The 24,025-nt window shown below is 35.8% G+C and overlaps 1 protein-coding gene across 1 annotated transcript in view; it reads right to left on the bottom strand.

Moving 5' to 3' along the window:
* CFTR (CF transmembrane conductance regulator) overlaps window positions 1-23,647 on the bottom strand; it is a 184,276-nt gene extending 160,629 nt beyond the window's left edge. The window contains exon 1 of the mRNA XM_055283782.2: window positions 23,525-23,647. Coding sequence (XP_055139757.1) covers window positions 23,525-23,577 — 53 coding nt within the window. The 5' untranslated portion in view covers window positions 23,578-23,647. The remainder of the gene's footprint in view (window positions 1-23,524) is intronic.
* Window positions 23,648-24,025: the final 378 nt, after the last annotated feature.

Here is a 24,025-nt window from a genome sequence, read left to right as displayed (position 1 = left end):
GTGACAAGTTTCTATCAATTTGTTGACTTAATTATCATGTCTGAATCATTACTTGAGGATAGGATCATAACTTTCTTATGTTTTGTCTCCTCACTCCATAGCAGCTACACTCATCTGCCCTCTAGGCATCAATAAATAATAATTTATAATGGAAATTAGTAAAGTTGGCATGGGAAATCACTATGCAGGATACCCTAGTGATTTTCAAAAATACTGTTTCTAACTGTTGAGGATAAGGCAGAATAATCTTCATAAAGATAGGAAAATCTAGAAAGAAGAAAGTAGAAGAGGAGGCAGAAGGATTGTGAAATCAATCATGTACAAAGAGAAATTTCTAAATAAAATTTGAGAGCATGAGAGCTTTCTCAGGTAAAATTGAATGTATTTATTAAAGAAAGGAATTGAACTGGGATTTAGTGAGTCCCAAACCTATGCTTTTTCCCTCAGCATCTTTCTTTTCTCTGGAGAGTTCTAAAATTTGTGTCACTCAGACCTTATTTGGTAATGTATCAAAATGCATGTTAAAGCACCAAAATTCAAAAGGGAGTGCTTTAGCAATATCTGAGAAGCAAGATAGATTCATAATAGAAAAAATATTTTAGCAAAGCCATTCAGAACAAAAAGAGAAAGGGCTATGCCAAATGCAAATATTTTGACACTGTTCTGGGGCAAAACTTCACAGGCGGCCCTCATATCCAACCTCATTGCTCCCACCCTAAGGGTCCAGGTCCTTCTTTATACTTCCTTGGTCTGGAATTTATTCAGTAGGCGCCTGCCCTGGGTTCTCGATATCTCTACAACTTGTCCTTCATTAAAACTTAACTGAATTAGGGCTCTAAGTTTAAGTAACTTCATCAATTATTCCTTACTAAGATATTAATAAGTGAGTATGGTTTACTATGTCATATTTTTTCCATTAATTTGCAATATCTGCATTTTAACAAGAGCTGTCTTTAACAAAGAGCGATAATTAGGTTTAGCCTTCATTGCCCAGTCTGATTCATTTGTAATTTTTCCTGGAGAGCAATAAAGAAAATAGTTGAGGCCAGTCTGAATACAGCAGGAAAATGAATGCCACAATCATGCAGGGTCTTCAGTGGACATCGTCTGAGAAAGTGATGGCACACCCACCTGGTGCATACTATCCCAGTATCTAACATAAAGAACAGAAGGAAAGTCGAACATACAGGTGGCAGTTAGGCTGTAAAAAAATCTGGGACAGCAATTTATGATCTAATTTAGATTATGAGCCCTTGTAAACTAAAGCCAAGAAGTGAAAAGGTAAAGTAAGTGTTTACTACTAATAAAAAACTGTGTATTTAGCGCTTTCCAAAGTGCCTTCATAAACATGAGCAGGTTGTGGTTTTCATTTGAAAATCTTCTTAAATGGGTAGAACTAAAAGGGATCATTGCCCAATTTTATTGATAAGGAAATGGAGGCTTAGAGATGCTAAACTTTACTAAATGGCAAAGCCTAGATTTTTCCACATTCTTTTGACTTCATTTATTCTTTTACCATGTTCAGCTTTCCCTATTTAAGAAAATTTGGTATGCGGGGTTGTGCTAGACACAGAGCTGGGAGACGAGCCTGAAAGCAGGAAGAACAAAAGATAGCAGACTCCAAGTAGTGGTGTTGCATGCAGGCAAATATTTAACAATCCCCTCTCCGGAAAACAAAAACAAAAACAAAAACTGACTTACAGCATTTGCCAATTTCTATGATATAAATACTCTCATCGTCACCATTTTAAAGCAACCAAATATAAAGTCATTGAACACAGAGTTGGGAAGGGATACACGGTTGCATATTAGAATATAGTGCAATGAAAGTACAATAGAATATAGTCCACCTTTCAAATACAATGAAGGCAAATAACCTTAATAGCATAGACAATAGTAAAATGTAAAATAACTAGGAAGTGATAACTTTTGTTTTTTTTGTTCATTTGTTTCCTTTTCGTTTTTGGTTTGTTGTTGTTGTTGTTGTTGTTGTTGTTTTGCTTTTTTTTTGAGACAGAGTTTCACTCTTGTTGCCCAGGCTGGAGTGCAATGGCGCAATCTCGGCTCACCACAACCCCCACCTCCTGGGTTCAAGCAATTCTCCTGCCTCAGCCCCCTGAGTAGCTGGGATTACAGGCATGCACCACCATGCCCAGCTATTTTTTTATGTTTTTAGTAGAGACAGGGTTTCTCCATGTTGGTCAGGCTGGTCTCGAACCCCTGACCTCAGGCGATCCACCCACCTCGGTCTCCCAAAGTGCTGGGATTACAGACGTGAGCCAGTGCGCCCAGCCAACTTTTGAGTTTTTAATACTTTTGTTTTAATATAATTTATTTAATTATAAGTTGAAATAATTTAATTTTTAACAATGGCCATGTTTAACAATTAGCTCACAAATTTTCTGAAAATTTAAAAATCAGCTCAGCTGGAAACAGCTAAGTGCAGCAGATCACTTACTGCCAGATGTTTGAAAGGCTTAGAATAAGGGTAATGGCACTGTGTGTGGATGGAAAGAAAAGAACCTGTAGAACATTTAGTAAAAAGGAAAATATGCTCCCACTATTAATAAATTCTGCATTTTCAATATGTTTGAAATTATTAAAATATGACACTATATTTACAAATGAGCAGAATTTCACTGTCAATACCACACCAAAAAAAAGGCATTTTCAAGAAATTTAAAAATAAATCTCCTCAATCTCTTTTAAAAAATATAAACGTAACTCTTTTGGTCCATATCTACAACCCAGTGACCATTCCCATAAATGGACAGTTCAGTTCAAAGTAACATAATTTGTGAGCTGCTTTTATAAAAAGCTTCCTGTGTTATCTGTGCCCATTTTAATAAGTTATGTTACACCATGACACACCGTTTTGATTAGCAAGAATGCCATAGCTTAGCATCATCAAACCAAACAAATTCAGTAATATAAAGACTTAAGTTCACCATCTATAATTGTTAGTATCCCTTAGTATTTCCTGGAAGATTCACCACAATAAACCTCTATTTATATCCTGAAATAGAAATTGGGTTTAAGGTAAATTATGATAACTAAAATCCATTAAGCTTACGCTGCCCAACAATGACCACAGAGTCATCTTAAGGAAATATTTTAGTTTGTGAGGTTAAATCAATAAAATTGAATGAAAATTATGTCCCATCAGGCCGGGCACGGTGGCTCACGCCTGTAATCCCAGCACTTTGGGAGGTCAAGGTGGGTGGATCACCTGAGGTAAGGAGTTCGAAACCAGCCTGACCAAAATGGAGAAACCCCGTCTCTACTAAAAATACAAAAAAAATTAGCCAGGCGTGGTGGCACATGCCTGTAATCCCAGCTACTCGGGAGGCTGAGGCGGGAGAATTGCTTGAACCTGGGAGGTGGAGGTTGCGGTGAGCCGAGATTGTGCCATTGCACTCCAGCCTGGGCAACAAGAGCAAAACTCCGTCTAAAAAAAAAAAAAAAGAAAAGAAAAGAAAAGAAAATTATGTCCCATCAAAGAATTCTCCATGCCTACCTCAAACCAGTCTTAGAAATACAAAAAAAAAAAAAAAAAAAAAAAAAAACAGACATCTATACCTAGACACTTTATGAAATGTTAGTTAGTGCAAAACTCCAGCCACATTTTCTTTTGAAAAACCTGAGTATATTAAACCTAGAATGTTTAAATGCACAGTAAGGACTTTTCAGCATTTCTTCCACTAGAAATCAATGATCATCCAGGTGTTTCATGAGACAAAGCAGACACACCTGGAATAAACAAAAAGCAATAAACTCGGCTCTGCCTTTCACTTGCCCCTGCTGTCTTCTCCTCTCACCTCTAGTTCATCTTATCCTTCTCCTTCATTCGTAACTTCCATTCATAGCCACTACATACTGCTGATGGACTTTTACATTGGTGTACTTAGAAATTTTGTTCAAAGCTCTGGCTATTTCTTTCTTTCTTATTGTCCTTTGTTTGTTTGTTTGTTTTTGTAGAGATAGGATCTCACCAGCCTGCCCAAGCTGGTTGCAAATTCCTGGGCTTAAGAGATCCTCCTGCCTTGGCCTCCCAAAGTCCTGGAATTACAGGCATGAGCCACCACACCCAGCCTAGTTCTGGCTATTTCTAACAGAAACTAATTAATCATTCATTATGGGATAGCAAACAGAGATCCCTAAGGCATACAGATTTTACTATTTATAAGTTTTAAACTAACTTTGAAAAAAAAGTCTAGCATCCTAGATACACTGTTCTGCTCACTTAACTATAAGAGATTTCAGATTTTATTGAGGAAAAGTCCTATCACTTGATTTTTTAAACACACACACACACACACACACACACACACACACACAGATGAAACTATAGTAAATTTCATTTCTTAGGACAAAAATTCCAATTTTTGTGTAGAGTGACTTGTAATTCCTTATAAAAAAAGAACTTGCCAATTATAATCACTATTAAAGCTTTGATTTTCATAACATATCCTCCTAAAGTCATATAATTAAAGCTTATACTCATTTTTTGATTTGACATTTGCCTTTTATTAATCCAACAGAGGCATCTGACATTTTCATCTGCCAAAACTTCAGATGAAGGTCATGGATATCAGATCTTTTCAAATCAAAATGATTTTTAGTGTAGAAAACAATCATGCTTCCATGTATTTAACATTACTTTTTATTTGACTAGGCAAATAAAATAAAATAGCAAATTCAAACCACTAGTAGCATGACACTTCTCCCAAATACTGACATACTAATACACTTAAAGACTAATAGCCTTTTTCCTTTTTGCATGAAATAATTAACACTTGAGGAATTAATAGAGATTACTCTAGTTTGTGTAGACAAATTCAAATACATTAAAAATTTTCCCATCATCCAATGTATTTGCCATGAGTTTGAAATAGGCCACACAATCTAGATAGTCCTAAACAAACAACAAAAAAAAACAAAACAAATGTTGAAGGCAGGCAGAGGAAAAAGGGGACTCATTGGAAAAGATTGTGATCATAAATCCCAAACTTCTAGATCACAGCTCTACCACTTTGCTTTAGTTATTTTGATAAGTGACTATGATGGGGAGGATTGATTTGAGAATAAAACTCATCTAGTGTCTATAAGGATATTTTTCTAAAATCATAAATAACATTTTGAATGTCACAGTTATTTTATCCAATTTAGATTCAGAGTTATTTAGTCAGATGTATTTTTCTCAAAGAATCATAATAAAAGTAAGACTTGACAAAGTGATACTATCCAGCTCTCCAAAGTCCTGTGTAAAACTTGTAGGCTTCAAGAATTCAATTTAAAATCACAGTATTGGGGTCAAGTTGCTAATTTCCCCTCCTCTGATTCCACAAGGTATTTAGCAGTGTTTGCTTCTTCTCCGTAAAATGGTGAATTTATAAGCAACAACCACTTGGTCAGCTTAATCAACTTTAGGGAGTATATGCTCGCTAAAGATAAGCCATGTGTATATTTGAGTTAATTGTTCATGAGGCTTAATTTTACCAAGGGACTTGCAGAAGTTCTTTTTCTTTCTCTAGGTAGGTAAACACCATTAAAGTGGTCAATTAATTTCAGAAGCTCTGGAGAACTAATTATTTGCTGCTAAACAAAAGACTACAAACCAATACTGAAAAATCTTCTGGAGGTCCAGGATTTACAACCATACAGGCACCCTAATGGAAATTAATTGGCTAACTTCATGCCTAATGAATCCAAACATTAAATAGAAAATTGATCTACCCATTTCATGAGATGCTTCTAAAATATAAACATTATTAGGAACAGAAGTATATTAAGAAAATATCAAAAAAGATATTTTCTTTTTGGCTTCTCTATATTCTCTAATGTTTAACAACAGCATGCATAACTTTGGAAGGAAAGAATTCTTTTTCATTAAAGAAAAGGTACGTGTAATTATAATGCATTAATTGGTATGGGTAACTACTAATGTAAATTTTCTGGCCAAATATGTTCTAACTTCATGATTTTCATATAATGCTCACTATCAATATTAATTTTCTATAAAATCACTTTTTCTTTCTCAACATGGTTGTCTCACACATAGTTTCTTTCTCAACAAGGTAATATTTCAACTTGAAGAATATAAATCCCCAGTCAGCTGATGCCTACTACAAATCTGTTACTGAAAAAACCGAACTAAAGATTTTAAGAAGAAAACACAGTCCTAGCTTGTAACCTTGTCTGTATTATTTCCCAGCGATATCGCCTTGGAAAAAGCTCTGAAGATCTCTCAATTACAGTTCCTGCTGGAGATAATAACTCCATGACCATTATTCCTGATGTTCATGAGAGCCAAATTCAATGTTGTCTATAAAGCATTATGTCTGTACATTATTACATGCTTCTTCATATTAACTGCTTGGTTTTGGTTTAATTTTGAAAGCACCAGAATTTATTATTGGGATTATAACAATAATGATAGCTAACATTAGTATTCATTACCACAGACCTGCAAAATTCTAAATATTTCACATACATTATTTCATCTGATACCCACAACAATTCAAGAGCTAGGTCTTGGTAATATCTCCATCTTACAGTTGAGAAACTGAGGCTAAGGAAGCTTAATTAATTTGTCAAGGGCAGAGTTCGAATTTTAAAATTAGGATTGTGACACCAAAGCCTACACATGTATCCAATTTGCCATATTACAACTAATTTTTTTAAGTAGCATATACTTAGATACAACACCAGAAGCACAAACAGCAATAACAAAAAATAAATTGGAAATTATCAAAATTAAATACTTTTGTGCTTCAAAGGACACCATCAAGAAAATGAAAAGAAAATCCACAAACATTAGCAAAAAAAAAGGAAAAAAAACCTCACACTGAAATACCACTTCGTGCCCAGTAGGATGGCTGTAATTTTTAAGAGTAGATAATAGTAAGTGTTGCAAATATGTGGAGAAATTGAAACACTCACACAATGGTGGAAGGAATTTAAAATGATGCAGCCACTTTGGAAAACAGTTTGAAAAATCCTCAAAATATTAAACATAAAGTTACTATATGGCCCATCAATTACACTCGTAGGTATATGCCCAAAAGAAAGGAAAATGTATGTCTGTTCAAAAACTTGTACACAAATGTTCATAGCACCATTATTTATAATAGACAAGAATTAGGAACAATCAAAATATCTATCAACTGGGGAAAGGATAAATAAAATACATATTCTTACAAGTGGAATATTATTCAACAATAAAAAGAATGATGCAAGCCAGGTGCTGTGGCTCACACCTATAATCCCAGCACTTTAGGATGCTGTGGGAGGAGGACCACTTGAGCCCTGGAGTTTGAGACCAACCTAGACAACATAATAAGACCCTGTCTCTACAGAAAATTATAAATTAGCCAGTCATGTGGTGCAAGCCTGTAGTCTCAGCTACTCGGGAGACTGAGGTGGGAGGATCGCTTTAGCCTATGACTTCAAGGCTACAGTGACCCATGATCATGCCATTGCACATTCCAACCTGGGCAACAGAGCAAGGCCCTGTCTCTAAAAAAATAAAAAATGATGCACTGATACATGCTACAACAGGGATGAATCTTTAAAAAAAAAATATGCTAAGTGAAATAAGCCAGTCACAAAGAACACTTTGTTCTATTTACATAAAATTTCCAGAATAGGCAAATCTATAGAGATGGAAAGTACATTTGTAGTTGTCTAGGGCGACCAGGGGGATTTGGAATAAGGAATGACTGCTAATAGGAATGGAGTTTCTTTTTACAGTGATGAAAGTGTTCTAAAATTGGTTATGGTGACAGACAACTCTTTGAAGATACTAAAAAATCATTGGATTGTATGCTTTAAATGGGTAAGTTGTTTTGAATATGAATTATATCTCAATAAAGCTATTATTAAGAACAGTAGCATACAGAAATCAACTGTCAGTGTTAATTTTAGAAAGTTTTACTAAACATTTGATTTTTCACTCCTAGAACTGGTGAAATCAAAATTTTCATTATAGTGACTGATACACTATAGTCTTTCAAATATGTTAATGGCTGGGTGGCTACAGCAAGTGATTTAAGATTTCATGCATATTTCATGAGATCTAAGGACTGGTGACATGCACCATGAGTTGTGTAAATTGTTTTCTGTCCTCTAGAAGCAAGGAACTTAACTTCTGGGACAACTATGAATTTATGACTTCAGATAAAAGTTGTAAGAGCAATAGTATCGTAAAGAAACCAAGGAATGTGTACCATTGGCATTGAAAGGCCACTTCTAACAGCTGTTATCTAATTCACTCACATGACTTGGATTTCAAAGACTTAAGCACTTGAGAGGCAATAATAAGTAATGCTACAAAAAAAAATCCCACCCATCTTGAAAGATAACAGAAGATACAAAGCATTGTGATTTACAGTTGATGCCCATCTACTTTAGAGAAGCATCCTCAGAGTTCCTTTCCATGATTTTGGTTTGATTTTTATTCTATCTGGGAATGGAGCCACTAACAAGAGCCACAAAACTGTAGCTGGAACAACTGGCTAGAAAGAAGAATGATTAACTACCCTATAAATTGCTGCATCCTGTATAACTTCACATTTAGGAGCTCTTTATTCATAAGACAAGGGATGCCATTGCTCTCTAATTTAGGATTTTTATTTCCATTGGCAATAAAAATATATTTGAAACCAAGAAAATAAGGAAGAGGGGAAATGGATTGGCCTTAAGATTTTATGGTAGAAATGCCACTGGGTTACTGGCTGGCATTTTTAAAAGCTTAAAGAAAGAAACTTGTGCAACTGTCAAAACGTCATCACGGTTACTGTTAGACAATCACATTTTAGAGAACAGAAGCAGAGAAACAGTTTTAAGCATGTCCATTCGTAGCTGAGAGGGAAAAAGGAAAGCAAGTTCCACCTCTCTTTGGCCTAATATAGAAACAAAATAGAAATCACATGAGTGATATAAGGATATCTCCCACATGATATATTGATTTAACTTTGCTGGTATTTATTTTATAATTATTCCATTTGTTTGGTATTTCCTCTCTTTTTCTAGACCTCAAAATCCCTTATTGAGGCTCTTTGTTCACCTAGCTTGTTCAGATACCATCACTAGGACCCAAAGTAAACACTCTCTACTAGGTTTCTCTGTCCTTTGACAGAGAAATACCCATATTTTTCCGAGCCATCATTGTTATTCTGGAATTAACTCAAGATTTGGAATTAAAGTACTTGATTTTTCTTTGCTAAAGTGTTTACTGAAAGGTGGAGGTAACATTTCTCTTTGGGGACATAAATCCTCTCATAAGCTCTGGGTTATACAGTCAGGGATCTGCCTGGCATGAACCACTACAGGCAAAGCGCATGCTAGACTTCCTTATGACTTTCAACAATCAAATGATGTAATGACCTCTCACTATGTGTACAGAAAAACCACTATTTATTAAATCCTTTCTAACACTAGCTTGCAAGTTACTGCCTTGAATCGACTTTCCCCAACATTAAAAAAAAAATACTGTGTAACTCCACCTGATATAGTTTGGGGATTTTTGTTTCTTCACTGGTGAAATAGAGACTAGAAGTGACCTCAAAAATGTTCTAAGATGAAGATGATTAAGAATTAATACTCCAAGGATAATACTGAAACTGATGCTGCATCACAATGACAAAGCTGATGATTTTTAAAATTCAATTGTGATAAAGTTGGTCTCTAGGATTCTGCCTGAAATCATCTAAACATATAAAAATGATCAGTCAATTCTGGAATTTTTCTCTTCTGTCTTAATCTTCCCTTCACCTTCATTTGTTTATGTTCTCTGCTCTGTTATACAGGTATGTTATGGCTACGCATGATTATTTCTCAGAAGGATTCAAAGAACATCATGGCATTGGATTCAGACTTCCCAGTGGCAGCTGATTTCCCACTTTCAAACTACACATGGAATTGGGTTCTTGGTGTCATTTTAACCCTTTTTTCTTCCACTGCTATTACTTAACCCTCAAGAAAACAAATTGTTAAGTACTGCAAATCAAAAGGTAAAGTTAGCATCTTCTTTACCTCTCTTTTTAGGGAGCAGGGGAATGTATGTAGACACAATTGCATAACTCAAGATTTAAGTTTCATCCTGTTCTTGAGTTTGAGGACCAATACTAACGCTACTTTCATTTTCTTGAAGCTTTATTATCACTGGGAGGGAGATCAATAGCAAAGCTTGAGAGAGGCAGGATTGGACAGCACCCCCGGATTAACAATCCCCCATTCCCACAGTGAATCCCAGAAGGAAGGTGCAAGATAGAGGCAGAGAACATAGACTACAATTGGCTCAAGGTTTACCAAGGAATTAATAAGACCCTACTGCAAGAGCCTTGCTTTAAATCCCTTTTACTTAATATTTATGTCTTTTTTTTTTCATAAAAGCAACATATCCCTAAGGTCTGCAAAACACTTAAGTTGCTATTTTTTCCAATAGCAAAACATACAGTAAAAGATAATTGATTAATTAACCAATCCTAATAAGCAATTTAAGAATTCAAAATGTTCATCTTTGCAATCAGGTCATTAAAAGCACAAATCATGATAATTTGGATAAAATAATTTTTAGACGCATTTCAGAATTTTTTTGACCTCAAAATGTTATAATCTCTTGCTTCCATTCACACTCTGGGAAAATGAACTTTAAAGGAAACGTTGTGCCAGATTCTCTTCTTTTTGAACTGTGCAGGAGCTCCCGCTGAATGAAACGATTGATTTATTAGGTGGCTCTTAATTTTTAAAAAGATTATCTTATTACCATCACTGGACATGGCATTCTTTGGTTCAACCACATCACACTGAAAAAAAAAAAAAAAAATGGTAACTTCCTTAAAATAAAACCTAACCTCTATTTCCAAGAAACCTCAAACGCATTGAAATAGTCACACATAAATTATATATGTGTGAGCCTTTCTGAAGTCTAGATTAATTCCCCATGGTGCGCTCTATTCTATCCTGTACTTCTTCTACCTGAGCCTTTACCACAAAATATGTATTTACTTGTCTGCCAATCCCCCATGTTTCCAAGCACCCTAGACTATAACGTCTACAAGAAGAAACACCTTATAGATCTTGTATTTTTTAAACTACTGTATCCCCTGTGCCCAGCATGGAACATGGCACATAATTGACATTACAATTTGTTTGCTAATTTCTTTCCCTCAGAAGACTAACTTCTTGAGGACAATGTAGGTGTAATATTTATCTTTTATCTCCATCATGTTGTTCAGTGCCTGGAACAGAGCAGAAATTGAACAAATTAATGTGTCAATTAATTACACAAACATGATATGTCTAGAGCCCACATGAGGACACTGATTGCAAACAAGTGTTGCTTAGCTGTTACTCCTGGTCAAATATATTAAAAGCCAAAAAAAAATGTCAAAACATTTTTCAATTCTATAGTAAATGCAATGCAAATGTGAGGGTGTCTATACTTGTTCAGGGACCATTCTTTAATAACGTTTCTTCTCTTTTTCTGAGTCCTAAAGATGATCACCCTAAAACTTCCAGCCAACATTATTTAATTGTTCTCAATAAAATGTTTTTATATGCGACCTTCTCCATTATCAAAATATTCTTCCTAATGTTTGGCCTTCATCCTATTTTTAGTGGACATGTATCAAAATTTCATAAATGGAAAGTCATTCTTCAGTCCTCTCAAGAGCAAAAGGTCCTTTTTCTTATGACCCTCTTGGATTGTTCCTGTATCACTTACCATCCCCTGCAGTGTCTCCATGCTATTTATGGACCACTATACATGAGGTACATATGGCTTTCAAAAGGTTTCATAGATTAACTCCCTACATGTATATACTTTATGGTTTCAAATTACTTCCATATCTCATTCTGCTCCTAAAGACTGTTATTGATTGTTATAGGTTGAATTGTGTTTCCCCAAAAAAAGGTATGTTTGAGTCCTAACCCCCAGTACCTAAGGATGTGACCTTATTTAGAGATAGGATATTTACAGAGGTAATAACATTCCAATGAGGTCACTAAAGTAGACCCTAATCCAATATGACTGGTATCCTTATATTAATAGTAAAGAAGTCTGGACGCAGAGACAGGCACACAGGGAGAACGCCATGTGAAGATGAAAACAGAGATCAGGGTGATGCCTCTGCAAGTCAAAGAATGCCAAGGATTTCTAGCAAACCACCAGAAGGTAGGGGAAAGGCATGGAATAGACTCTTCCTCATGGCCCTTAGAAGAAAATCCTGCCAACACCTTGATCTTATACTTCCAGTCTTCAAAACTGTAAGATAATAAATTCCTGTTATTTAAGCCACCAAATTTGTGGTATTTTGGTATGGTAGCCCTAGCAAACTAATATGCCGGCCCTAAGCAACAGAGAAATTCCACGTTGGGATGATGCACACAAGGGGACAAACGAACAAAGGTGATACTTTGAGTATTTAAGATACAGTCATGCACTGCATGACATTTCGGTCTACAGCAGACTGCATATACAATGGTGGTCCCATGAGATCATTACATAGTATTTTTAGTGCACCTTTTCTGTGTTTAGACATGTTCCGATATGCAAATACCACTGTGTTACAGCTGCCTGCAGTATTCAGTACAGTAACAACCATACAGGTTTGTAGCCGAGAAGCAAAAGACTATGTCACATTGCTTAGGTGTGTAGTAGGCTATACAACATCTAGGCTTGTGTAGGTATACTCTATAGTATTCTCACAACGATAAAATTGCCCAAGGACATATTACCCAGAACACATTCCCATTGTTAACTGACATATGCCTGTAAATTTAAAAGCTAGGGATAAAAGTCAATGGCAAAGAAAGCCGACAGATGTGGAATTGGGAAGGGGCACTTGTAGGAGTGTGACCTTCATAATTCAGAGAAAGCACTGGATCTAATTCATAGGAAAGGAGGGATAAATTTAGAGAAGAGAGGTACTTTCTCAGAACCCAGACAGAAAGATGAAAAGGTGCTAATTATAATAATCCTGTTGTTGCTGATAACAGTGCTTACCATTTATTAAAGACACCCTATGTCTGGCATTATTTGCTATCACTTAACGCATAGAAAAGTGCTTACAGAGAGTGATGGTTAATTTTATGTGTCAACTGGGAGGGTGTTTTTGGATGAGATTAACATTTAAATCAGTAAACTTTTGGTAAAGCAGATTGCCCTCCCTAATAAAGGTGAACTTCATCCAATCAGTTGAAGGCCTGTATAGAACAAAAAGGCTGGCCTCCCAGAGAAAGACGAAATTCCCCAACAGACTGCCTTCGGACTCAAACTGGAACATTGACTCTCCTGGGTTTCCTGCCAGCTGACCCATACTGCAGATTTTGGACTTGCTAGCCATCATAATCATGTAAGTCAATTCCTTATAATAAATTGTGTGTGTGTGTGTGTGTGTCTGTGTGTGTGTGTGTGTCATTGGTTCTACTTCTCTGGAGAACCTTGACTAATATGCGGAGTAAATACTCAATGAATTTTTGATTTCATAATAATACTGTGCCATGTTAAGATAAGGATAACTCATTATACTGATGAGAGTAGCTGAGGTTCAGAGAGATTAAGTAAATTGCCTAAGATCACATTGTTAATGAGTGACAGAGTTAGGATTCCAGCCAGGTCTGTCTGATTCCAAAGTACATGCTTCTTCCATCATATATTGCTACCTGAGAGTTGACAATGAAGATAAAGATGAAGTAGAATATGAGATCATTTTCTAAGGATACAAATGGGTGAAACGAGGGACACAAGGGAAGATCAGGAACAACCAAGATAGGGGAAGAATTAAGTCAGTGGTTTTCACACTGTGAGCCCCAACACCTAGTGTTCTCTAGAAATATTTCAGTGAATTCACCAACTTCTGATTTGAAATGTATGTATTTTAAAATATTATTTTATAGATAGGAACCAAAAAAATCACACATTCTCAAATGTATGACTATATGTTAATTTTAGCACACTAGATTCATCCAAACGTGATCCTGGGCTGTCAGGCTTACTTGTTTAGTATCCACTATGTAGGAAAGCTTCTGCTGACATCTCTTTGCTCATATTTAAACCTGTTATGATCTGTTATTTGTTATCTCTGCACTGCATTAGTGAGCATGTCACTACACCATATGTGGGCCAAGCTCAGTTAACAGCCCATCATATCTTTGACATACCTGTTTGCATGAGGTCTCATCACAGCATAACAGAGTTGTACAACACTCAGGGAACAATAATAAGCCACATATGATATTATCATGGTTTTATAATACTTTATCATGCGTACTTGCTTTAAGGTGATATTGGTTATAGAATTTACCATCAATTTAACAATAGCCTTTCCAAAAAGAAGCACTACATTAACTATACACAGTTGTTAGAAATTAACAATATTATGTACTTATTCATGCAATCACCTACCACTTTCTTCTTCAGCATCATAATTAAAGTTTCAGTCTAAGCATTCTTCATATTCAGAGCAAAAATATTCTTCTGAGTCACTCTCAGCCTTTCAGAGCTATGAATAGGGTTACAGCGACAAGCTGCATTCATAACACCTTCACCTGTAGGACAGGCAGTATAATTTCAAGGCATAATAAAGTGCTGAGCTTAAGCAACTTCTACTTTAATTACATTGCTTAGTATGTCAGACAAACTTCAGACTAAATATTACCTGTTTTTTTTTCAAAACTAGATCACAAAGTAATTTATCCCAAGAAATTTCAAGCAACAAACTAAATTTATTTAAGAGTCAACCTTGTGGGATGCAACCAATGCAAATAATTCAGCTGAGGTTACAGGAGTATATACCTTTATGTATTGCTAAGTTCCCATCTTACAACTTATTCCTGGGCCTGGTGGCTGACAGGTTTCTTTTGACATCAACTATAAAAGGCATCTCAATTTCAGAAATATAACACTGTGAAAAACACAAGCATGTAGGATCAAGAAAATTACATATAAATGTTATACAAAATCACTGTAGCCTTTAGAGCACTAGGTTAACTGTTTCTTTGTATTTATGGGAGAGTTATTATCTTTTATTGTCACTGCTATTTGTATATACTGCGGTCCCATGGAAAATTTTATTTGAAAATTGATTACAGTATTTTTTTTAAAAATTGTGAAAAACATTGCCCTGGGAAAATGCAAGACACAAGATAGATAAGATAGGACACATTAAAAGATGCATATTCCAAAAAAAGAGGCAATGAAATGGTCAACAGAGGCTTATAAGTCAAAAATTATTCTGGACAATAATCTAATAACTGTTAAGCTACCATTTTCTTCTCCTGAAAAGTCCATTTTGCATGTCTAAATGTTTCACTTACTTTTAAAATTATTCAGTTACCAAAAAAAGTTATAGAAGTCTTAAAATTTTTTCTAGATTTTATTTTAAACTAAGAAAGACTAAAAACTGTATCTTTTAAAGCATATTGCAATATAATTTAAATAAAGAATATTTTGCAACATGTAAAAGTTATATGAAATTCAAATTTTAATGTTCATAATAAAGTTTAATTGAAACACAGCCATGCTCATTTGTTTGCATATTGTCTATGGCAGAGGCTTATGTGGCCCACAAAGTTGAAAACATTTACTATCTAGCCCTTTACACAAAATAGTATAGCAATGGACTTTGGTCGAAAAAGTGATGCTTTTGTGTTGGTATTGTTGTTTTAATTTCTAGAGTTTATAGAGACGTTTAAAATAAATAAAATGTACAAAGGGAGCCCCCTATATAGTTTCTCCACCTTGCTTCCTCTAGAACTGTGGTTGCTAATCCCAGCCAAGATAGGCTTCATTTTCTTGTCACACCCATAAACAATGCTGGACTCTAAGGTTTGGCCCTTGAATCACCTCTTAACACAGCTGTCAGTACCCCTGGGATTCTGCCTATTATGCTTAATTTTCACAAATTTGTCTGACTGGTACCAAATGAAATTCTAAAGTACCTTTTTGAAATTATTAAGCCTTCACTAGGCATTTGGGAGTAGATGTGAAGTCAGGTAGGAGGTAGTTGCACCTCTGTAGGCCATGCTAAGAAAGAGAACTCTGCATATTTAACAAAGCTCAAAGTTTTAACATAAAACAAGGATACATAACCTTTTCAAAAGTAATGAAAACCTTCTTTTAACACACACAGAAACCTCATCATAGTAGGTGAGCTCCTATTTTTATTCAATCACTGGAGACAATATCTGAAGTCCCAAGCAGATTTTCATATCTCATTGAATTTCTATGATCTCTCATATGTTGTGTCCCATGATGTGAAAAGCACTGCCTAAAGGAGTGAAGTTATCAGGAGGTTCAGACATCAGTTAGCAGGTTATATAGGAGGGTTACATAGGAGAGTTCTAAGTATAATTTCTAAGTAGAATTTAACCAGTAGTGTCCCTAGAACTCAGCTGCTTCTTCGTAACACTCTCAGGTCACACTGTGCCACACTAAGGCCAAACAAGTGGGCACTCTACATATTTATAAAACTGTCACCTCAGACATCTTGTATCTCTTACCTAAGACTAAGCTCTAAATCACTTTACTACATTTTCAAATAACCATATTACCTGACCCTGAGCCATATACATCATTTCCATTTCTGGTTTTGAGAGAAGTAGAGTCACATAGGTCTGCACTCCTACTCCATGCCTTCTTCTCCGATTAAATTTTCTCATTCAGTAAGCAGCACCACTGTCCCCTCTATTATCCAAATCAACAAATATAGATGTTATCCTTAACTCTTCTCTTTCCTTCACCTTCCACTGCTAATTGATTACCAAACCAGTTGATTTTACCTCCTAAATGTCTTTCAAATCTCTCTCTCTCTCCCGGCACCCCCCACCCCCTGCCCCACCCCACCCGCCTCCACCATGGCCACTCTTTCAGCTCATCTTTTCTTTTACAAAACTTCAACAGTATATGAACTGATTATGTCCCTCTCCTGTTTAAAAGACATGGCTTTTCACTTCCTGTATGATAAAGCCCAAACAAAGCCTACAAAGTCTACAAAGCCCCCTTACGATCTGGCCCCTGCTAAAGTTTCCAGACCCATCTCCCACAAATCTCTGTCACACATTTTATGTTCCCATCATAGGGAACTTCTCAGGATACTTTGAAGGTGCCATGCTTACTTATGCTGTCAGTCCTCCATACTACCTGTTTAAATTTTTCCTAGCCCATCCCTATCCTGTTTGGATAATTCTAATTGAATAACCTCCTTTAGGAGTGAATGCAAAAGACACTTCCCCCAGCAAGCCTTCCTTGACCAGCCTTAGACGGGGTTAAGTGCCCCAGTTGAGTGCTTCTATGAAGCCCTCGAGAAAACTGGCTTTCAGATAATTTGTTCCATAAAGGCAGCAACAATTTCCTTCTTGTCCACCTCTACCTTCTTAATGTCTCACACAGAATACAGAATATGAATGAGGTCATCTTCCAAGTTATCCAGAATCATGACCTACAAAGGAAGTACTGCTCTATCTCAGCTCCTTGGAGCAAGCTATGGGAGAGTTTTCTGGCTATATCCAGGCATAGCTTCAGGCCTGAGAGTCTTAATAATCCTACGGACCTAGCAAAAATCTTCATTTCCTTACCTCATGAGCAAGAAATTAGCAAGCATGCTATCCTACAAAGGCTAAGGCAGAAGGGACACAAGAAAACTTTGATGGAATAATTGTTCTAAGTATTAAAAATCTGCCCACAGTCCCACTTGCTTTGACTCCTTTTTATCAAAATGATGCCAGCACTGCAGGACTATTGAATGTCATCGATCTATAATAGACACAGGTCTCTAGGATTGATCACCATGAACTCATTAACCATCACAAAAAAATCTTTATTAAATCATTCCACGGAAGAGTCTTGAAATGGTCTGAATATCATACTAAACAAATTAGTAAAGGCCCTGACATCCAGAGCTTTACAATTTGAAATCATAATTTATGTCAAAAGATAGTAATAAGTTAATAGAGCTGCACAGAAAATAGCAAACTTGGCAAGTCTTGCAACTCGAATACAGCTGTGAAAAACTCTGAAAAAAGATTTTTCGGAGCTCTGTAGGAATGTAATTCTCTACATCAAGCAATCTAAGAGTAAATTAAATTTTTACAAGCTTCTTGCTAAAAGAAGCCTAAGCTCTTTGTTGACACAAAGCCCTACAGTAAAGCCACTTTGTAATGCTAATTTCACACTGAAACAACTATGTGGTAAATTGATTCTAGAGCTCTGAAGAGAACCAATAGAAATAGCAATGTTTTCCTCCATGATAATGCACTTGACATATTTGTAAATTAATCTTTCTACAAGATCTCCAAACAACCTGACCTTTATCACAGTCTGTTTTCCCCTTTTGACCTCATTGCATCTCAGAGGTTTTTCTCCAGGAAGATGCCCTATACAGATGCATCAGGATCAAAATTGCCAAAATTGCTGCTGAGTCAGAGATGTTTTTAAAGTTTTAACAATCAACACATACTGCATGCTAAATAGTTAACACCCTTCCTGATGGTTTTGCAATACTATACTTACATAGTAGCTCTATCACACTGAAATTATAGGCTCTTGTGAAATGACACGCAATAATAATGCATTTTATAGCGGTACTCACTCAAGGACCTTTAAACAAGTGTTAACATTTATGTATTGAATATTATTACACTAAGTTCCACTCCCTCCCATAAAACATAAATGGAAAACTGGAAAACCGTGATTTCCCTAGTGTAACAGTTAGCTCTGAGGGATATTTTGACTGTCACATCAGACATAAAATATTGATGAAGTAGCTAAGAAAAATAGATTCCACTTCTCTCTTTAGCAAGGAATTAAATATTAAAACTACACTATTCCTTATAAGTATATAAGAATATTCCTTGAATCAAGTGGTTAATAATTTAACTAGCATATAAAAAACTATAGGAATAAACTTCAAAACAAAGGAGAACTTTTTAAAATTTGCAAAATTAACTAAAAGAAAAAAATTATATAATTATATATACACAGATATTTTATATATAAATATATGTAATTACAATTTTAGTCATATATCATGTACAGGAGGTACTTTTAGAACTCTGAGAGTTAAGCTAATCAAAATTAATACAAAATCAACACAGATTCCCAGTTGAAAAATCTCAACTGTGTAATAACAAAACATGGTCAGCAAAAGGAAGATAAATAGAAAAGACTATTGAAGGACTAGTGTAGAAAGTCAACATTTGTTAGTGTTCAGACAACATTGTTCAAGACAGAAGGGCTCCTATCCCAGAGGTGGGCCCCTCCAATTCCTACAGGATGTAAAGCCAAGAGAGAATATGGAAACCCTGGGCTGTCCTCATTGATGGCATTTGCCCATGGACTGACTAAATGGACTCATGGTAATCGGGAACCCTTGGCAGTTGTATATCACAATATAATTGTCCAACACATATTGGCCTTTGTTTTATGCATCTATTTTATTTTGATTTGGATAACCTAAGGTTTTTCTGATAGACAAACCTGAGACAATGCATATGTATTGATCAGACCTAGACTAAACCCTTGTTTGAGTAGCCAACTGGTCTTCCTTGGCAACACTTTTACAAACACCCTCAACAAACTGCAAAAATATTTATGGCTCAGCCATAATTTTAGCTTTCCTCACAAATTGCAAACATGTAAATAAAATGTAAATATAAAATCATCATGATGAATTTTTAATAGTGTATCATAATTTATATAACCAAATAAGTGTGGTCCCATTCAAAATGGTCTTTATAAATCTTTCATAGTATAATTTTAATTATACGTCCATTGCTCAAAGCACTTACATTTCTCTTCATTAAGCACTGTCTTTAGGCTGACAGGGTGAGGCGGCTTATGCCCGTAATCCCAGCACTTTGGGAGACTGAGTGGGAGGAAAACTTGAGGCCAGGAGCTCCAAGAGCAGCCTGAGCAACATAGTGAGATACTGTCTCTATATAACTTAAAAAAAAAAAATTAGCGAGGCATGGTGGTACACACCTGTACACCTGAAGACCCAGCTACTCGTGAGGCAAGATGGAAGGCTCACTTGAGTTCAGGAGGTGGAGGTTGCAGTGAGTTATGATCGTGTCACTGCACTCTAACCTGGGCAACAGAGTGAGACTCTGTCTTTTAAAACAAACAAACAAAAGAATTGTCTTTAAAGTTCGCAATGCATTTTTTTTTTAATGAAAAGACCTAAAATTAGGTAGCACTTGGCTGTTAACAAAGGAAATTATGATGAAAATCTATATTTTCAAAGTGAATTTGATTTTATGATACAGTCAAAAGTCACTTGGAAGCAAGTCCAAGAGACCAGTCTGGGTAATATATTTTTTAATCTAAAGCAAGCTATGAATATAAAATAATAACTATAAAATAATGTGACTAATATATACTTATGATAAGAAATTTATGTATTATTTAGAAAGGCAATTTCATAATAAGAGACCCAAAATTATTTTGATCAAAGGCAAATGTTTAGAATACGAGTGTGGTTTTTATTAGGTAGCTATTTTGAACCACCATACCTATTCTGATATATAAATTCAGGTGTATTTGTTTGTTTTAAAATCTCTCATTACTTTGTGTTTAATAATTACAAAAGTATCTCAAATTATCTTACTATTAACTTGAGACTTAGACTATGTGATTCTTTGCTGAATTTCCACCTTAGATCCTAACAATATTTTACTCTTTGGTCTTACTTGAGACTATCTGCAGAGTTTACAGGAGACCCCACATCCCTTGTAAGAAATCAACAGCACTGTATACTTGGATTCTGTGGGGTCCCCACAATTCCTCAGTATAGACCTAGACATAGCACAGATATCATGACGAAAATTCAAGTTATGTCATGTGACACACGGTTTGATATACACTCTTACAACTAAACGAAATATGAAAAATTCAGGGCATGAGAGAAGAGACAGAGAGGAACAAACTGAATAACTACCTTAAAAGTCATGAGAAAATGTAAATTTAAAAAATTTTCCCAAATTAAATAGCACAATCTCTGGTGGTGACCATTTATAAATCAATCCCACTTGTATATGAATTATAAATTATATGCTAATATATCACTTCTAGTTTAAAAATAGCTTCCTATTTCATAAATGTCATTTTCATAAAAGTTTCAATTTAATGTACTTGTTTGCTGTGATAGTCACGAACTACCTGAATTTTTTATGGTGAAATTCTCTCTTAATGTTTATTTCATATATATATATGGATTATGATAGTTCAGATGTTCTTCAAATTTTATATTTGATGTGAAATCCACACAAAATTAAGAAAGTAAGAAATAACTTAGATTTTTTTTCCAAACTTTTTTGGTTTTCCAACGACAAAACCTAGACATATAAAGAGATATTCAATACAATCTATAACTCATACTATAATAATTTTACTCTTTTATGACTCTCAAACTGAAGGGATCCTATTCAGAAAGTTAAATTCTAAGGCATTTAACAACATGCAATAGAAACATGTGACATGTTTCCTGTATATCTGGTAAGGCCATGTGAAACACAATTTTTCATAAATTAAATTCTCATACAGGCCCACTCATTGCATATCCAGATTGAGAGTCACAAAATTATACTCAAAGATGAATTGAGCATCTTATATTAACAAGGTACATGTATTGTAATGAATGTGAAAATATGGTAATCCATAATAGCAGCTAACTCTTCACATTCATTTTCTCAAGGGATTAACCCCTATGACAGTCTCCAAATTTTAAAGGTCAAGTCACACACAGAGATGTTAAGGAACCTGCCTCAGGCAACAGAGCTACTAAACGGTAGATGTAGGATCTGAATCAAAATAATCTGACTCCAAAGCCTACCACTTTTGAAAACTAAGCAATATTGCCTAACTTCATGCAGAAAATATGTTTTTTACACTTTTAGAATTGCAGTCCAGAAGGCCAGGAGGAAGTTTGTAATCATTGGTATTTTAGGTGATCGTCAGTTCCTATAAATAGTAGAAACTTAACTTTTAAAAACATACCTATTCTTAGAGCAACTTACGAAATGTTTTGGAGAACAGAAATGAGTATGCTCTTAACACACTTAGCAGCCTTTGTAATACATTTTCTTTGCAAACCAGCCTGATAGCATTTTTTAACCTATATTAAATGTGTCAGGTGATTTGTAAAAAGAAAATTATATAAAAACCCACTTTGACAGATCAATAGTAAGCTATTTTAAAGTTCATTAATATTTAGAACTATCCATGGAATATTCATTCTTCTGAAAACTGCATTTTTGGACTGATTGGCATTTAGGTTCCTCAAAGTTCTCTGCTAAAAAAGTCTATAATTTATGCCAATTAACATTTTGACTTTATAAGGAGTAGGAAAACAGATCAATAGATAAACCGATTTTATAGATGGAGTAACAAAAGGTGCTATAACATCAACACAAAAAGATAATTCTAAAGGGTAAAGTCCTTCTCTCTCATCCACAGGGAGGAGCTCTCCTTCAAAGGCCAACAGTCTCTCCTTAGCACCAGAGTTCCAGGATTAACTGCACATGCAGAGAACTAAACATAAGAGAGATGTGAAAGCTAAATTCCTTCCCCTCTACACACATATATGAGCTATTTATAACATATTTGACTTTTTTGATACCTCAGTATGCTTATTCATTGGGTAATTATGAGTCAAGTAATGTCCCGAGAGAGCAGTACCTATTCATTCATTCACACAGGTATAATAACAGGAATAAAGTAGATGCAATATCCAAAGAACACTTCAAATATGAAGTGCTACATCTAATAACACTTTGCCTAAGATTCCGAACTTAGACGCTATTTTAAAAAAATCTCATTAGATAAAGTTTGCAAGTTTCTATGGCTCATCAGATTAGGCTATGAATACAATTTATTAAATGTCAGTTGGATATAACTTCGGTATCTATTCCTATGGCTTTTAAAATTTATAGCTTGTAAAGTTAACTTTTTTCAAAATAAATATTTCAACAAATTTGCTTTCAATTTTTAAAGAATCATTTACTTGTGACAAATACTAGATGTATCCAGTCTCATAACAATAAATACTTTACGCACATATTTTCTACCTACCCCCAAATTTTTTTGGCTGAATTCAGTCAAGAAATGTTTTCTGAGCACTTACTATAGGCAGGCATGGCACCCGTATGTGCCAAGAAGACAATCAAGTGTCCAAGGCATGAAGGGGGAAAACCAATAAATCACACTTAAGTATTCATTAACAAGTTTTTTTAGTTTCTTAGAAAAATAAAATAAAACAACTGCATAGTAGCATACTTGGGTCTTGAGATTCTAACTTTTCAGTTGCAGGTAGATGTGGCTCTTTATTCTATCAGCTTCAGTTCATTCTTCCATGTCAATGCTTTCTGTTTTATTCTACAATACCCACATTTTCTTTCAAAACAATGAATGATAGCGCATCTTTTTAAAAACTGCTTATTCCTTTACCCCAAACCCAACCCATACACACGCCCTCCTCTTTCGTGGGCACGTGTCTTTCCAAAGCTCGGCTGGCCACCCTCTCACCTGAAAAAAAGTTTGGAGACAACGCTGGCCTTTTCCAGAGGCGACCTCTGCATGGTCTCTCGGGCGCTGGGGTCCCTGCTAGGGCCGACTGGGCTCAAGCTCCTAATGCCAAAGACCTACTACTCTGGGTGCCTGCCGCTCAACCCTTTTTCTCTGACCTGCTGTGATGTCATTTGCTTCCAATTCCCCCCACCCACCCCTACTCCACACACCACCCCTTCCTTTTGCTCCTTCCCCCGCCTTCCCTGCCCAGGTTAAAAGGCCAGTGCTGCCTGGTCCGGCCCCAAATTTGCTCTAGCGGCTTTCTCCACCCACTACGCACCCCCGCCAGCACCCCGCCCGCTCCTTCCTCCTCTCCTCCTTCGCTCCCTCGCCGTCCCCCACCTCCCTTTCCCGATTCTGACTCCCAGCCTCCCTCCCTCGCGCGCGCTCCTTCCAGGTCCGTGTCCTTACCGCCCAGCACCAGGCCCATCCCGCAGGTGGGCGACAGTCGCGGCCGCT

This window comes from Symphalangus syndactylus, chromosome 6, assembly GCF_028878055.3.
Source record: "Symphalangus syndactylus isolate Jambi chromosome 6, NHGRI_mSymSyn1-v2.1_pri, whole genome shotgun sequence".
In the NCBI taxonomy this organism is placed as follows: Eukaryota; Metazoa; Chordata; class Mammalia; order Primates; family Hylobatidae; genus Symphalangus; species Symphalangus syndactylus.
The sequence above is the reverse complement of the archived record's forward strand: the minus strand, read 5'-3'. Positions and strand labels throughout refer to the sequence as shown.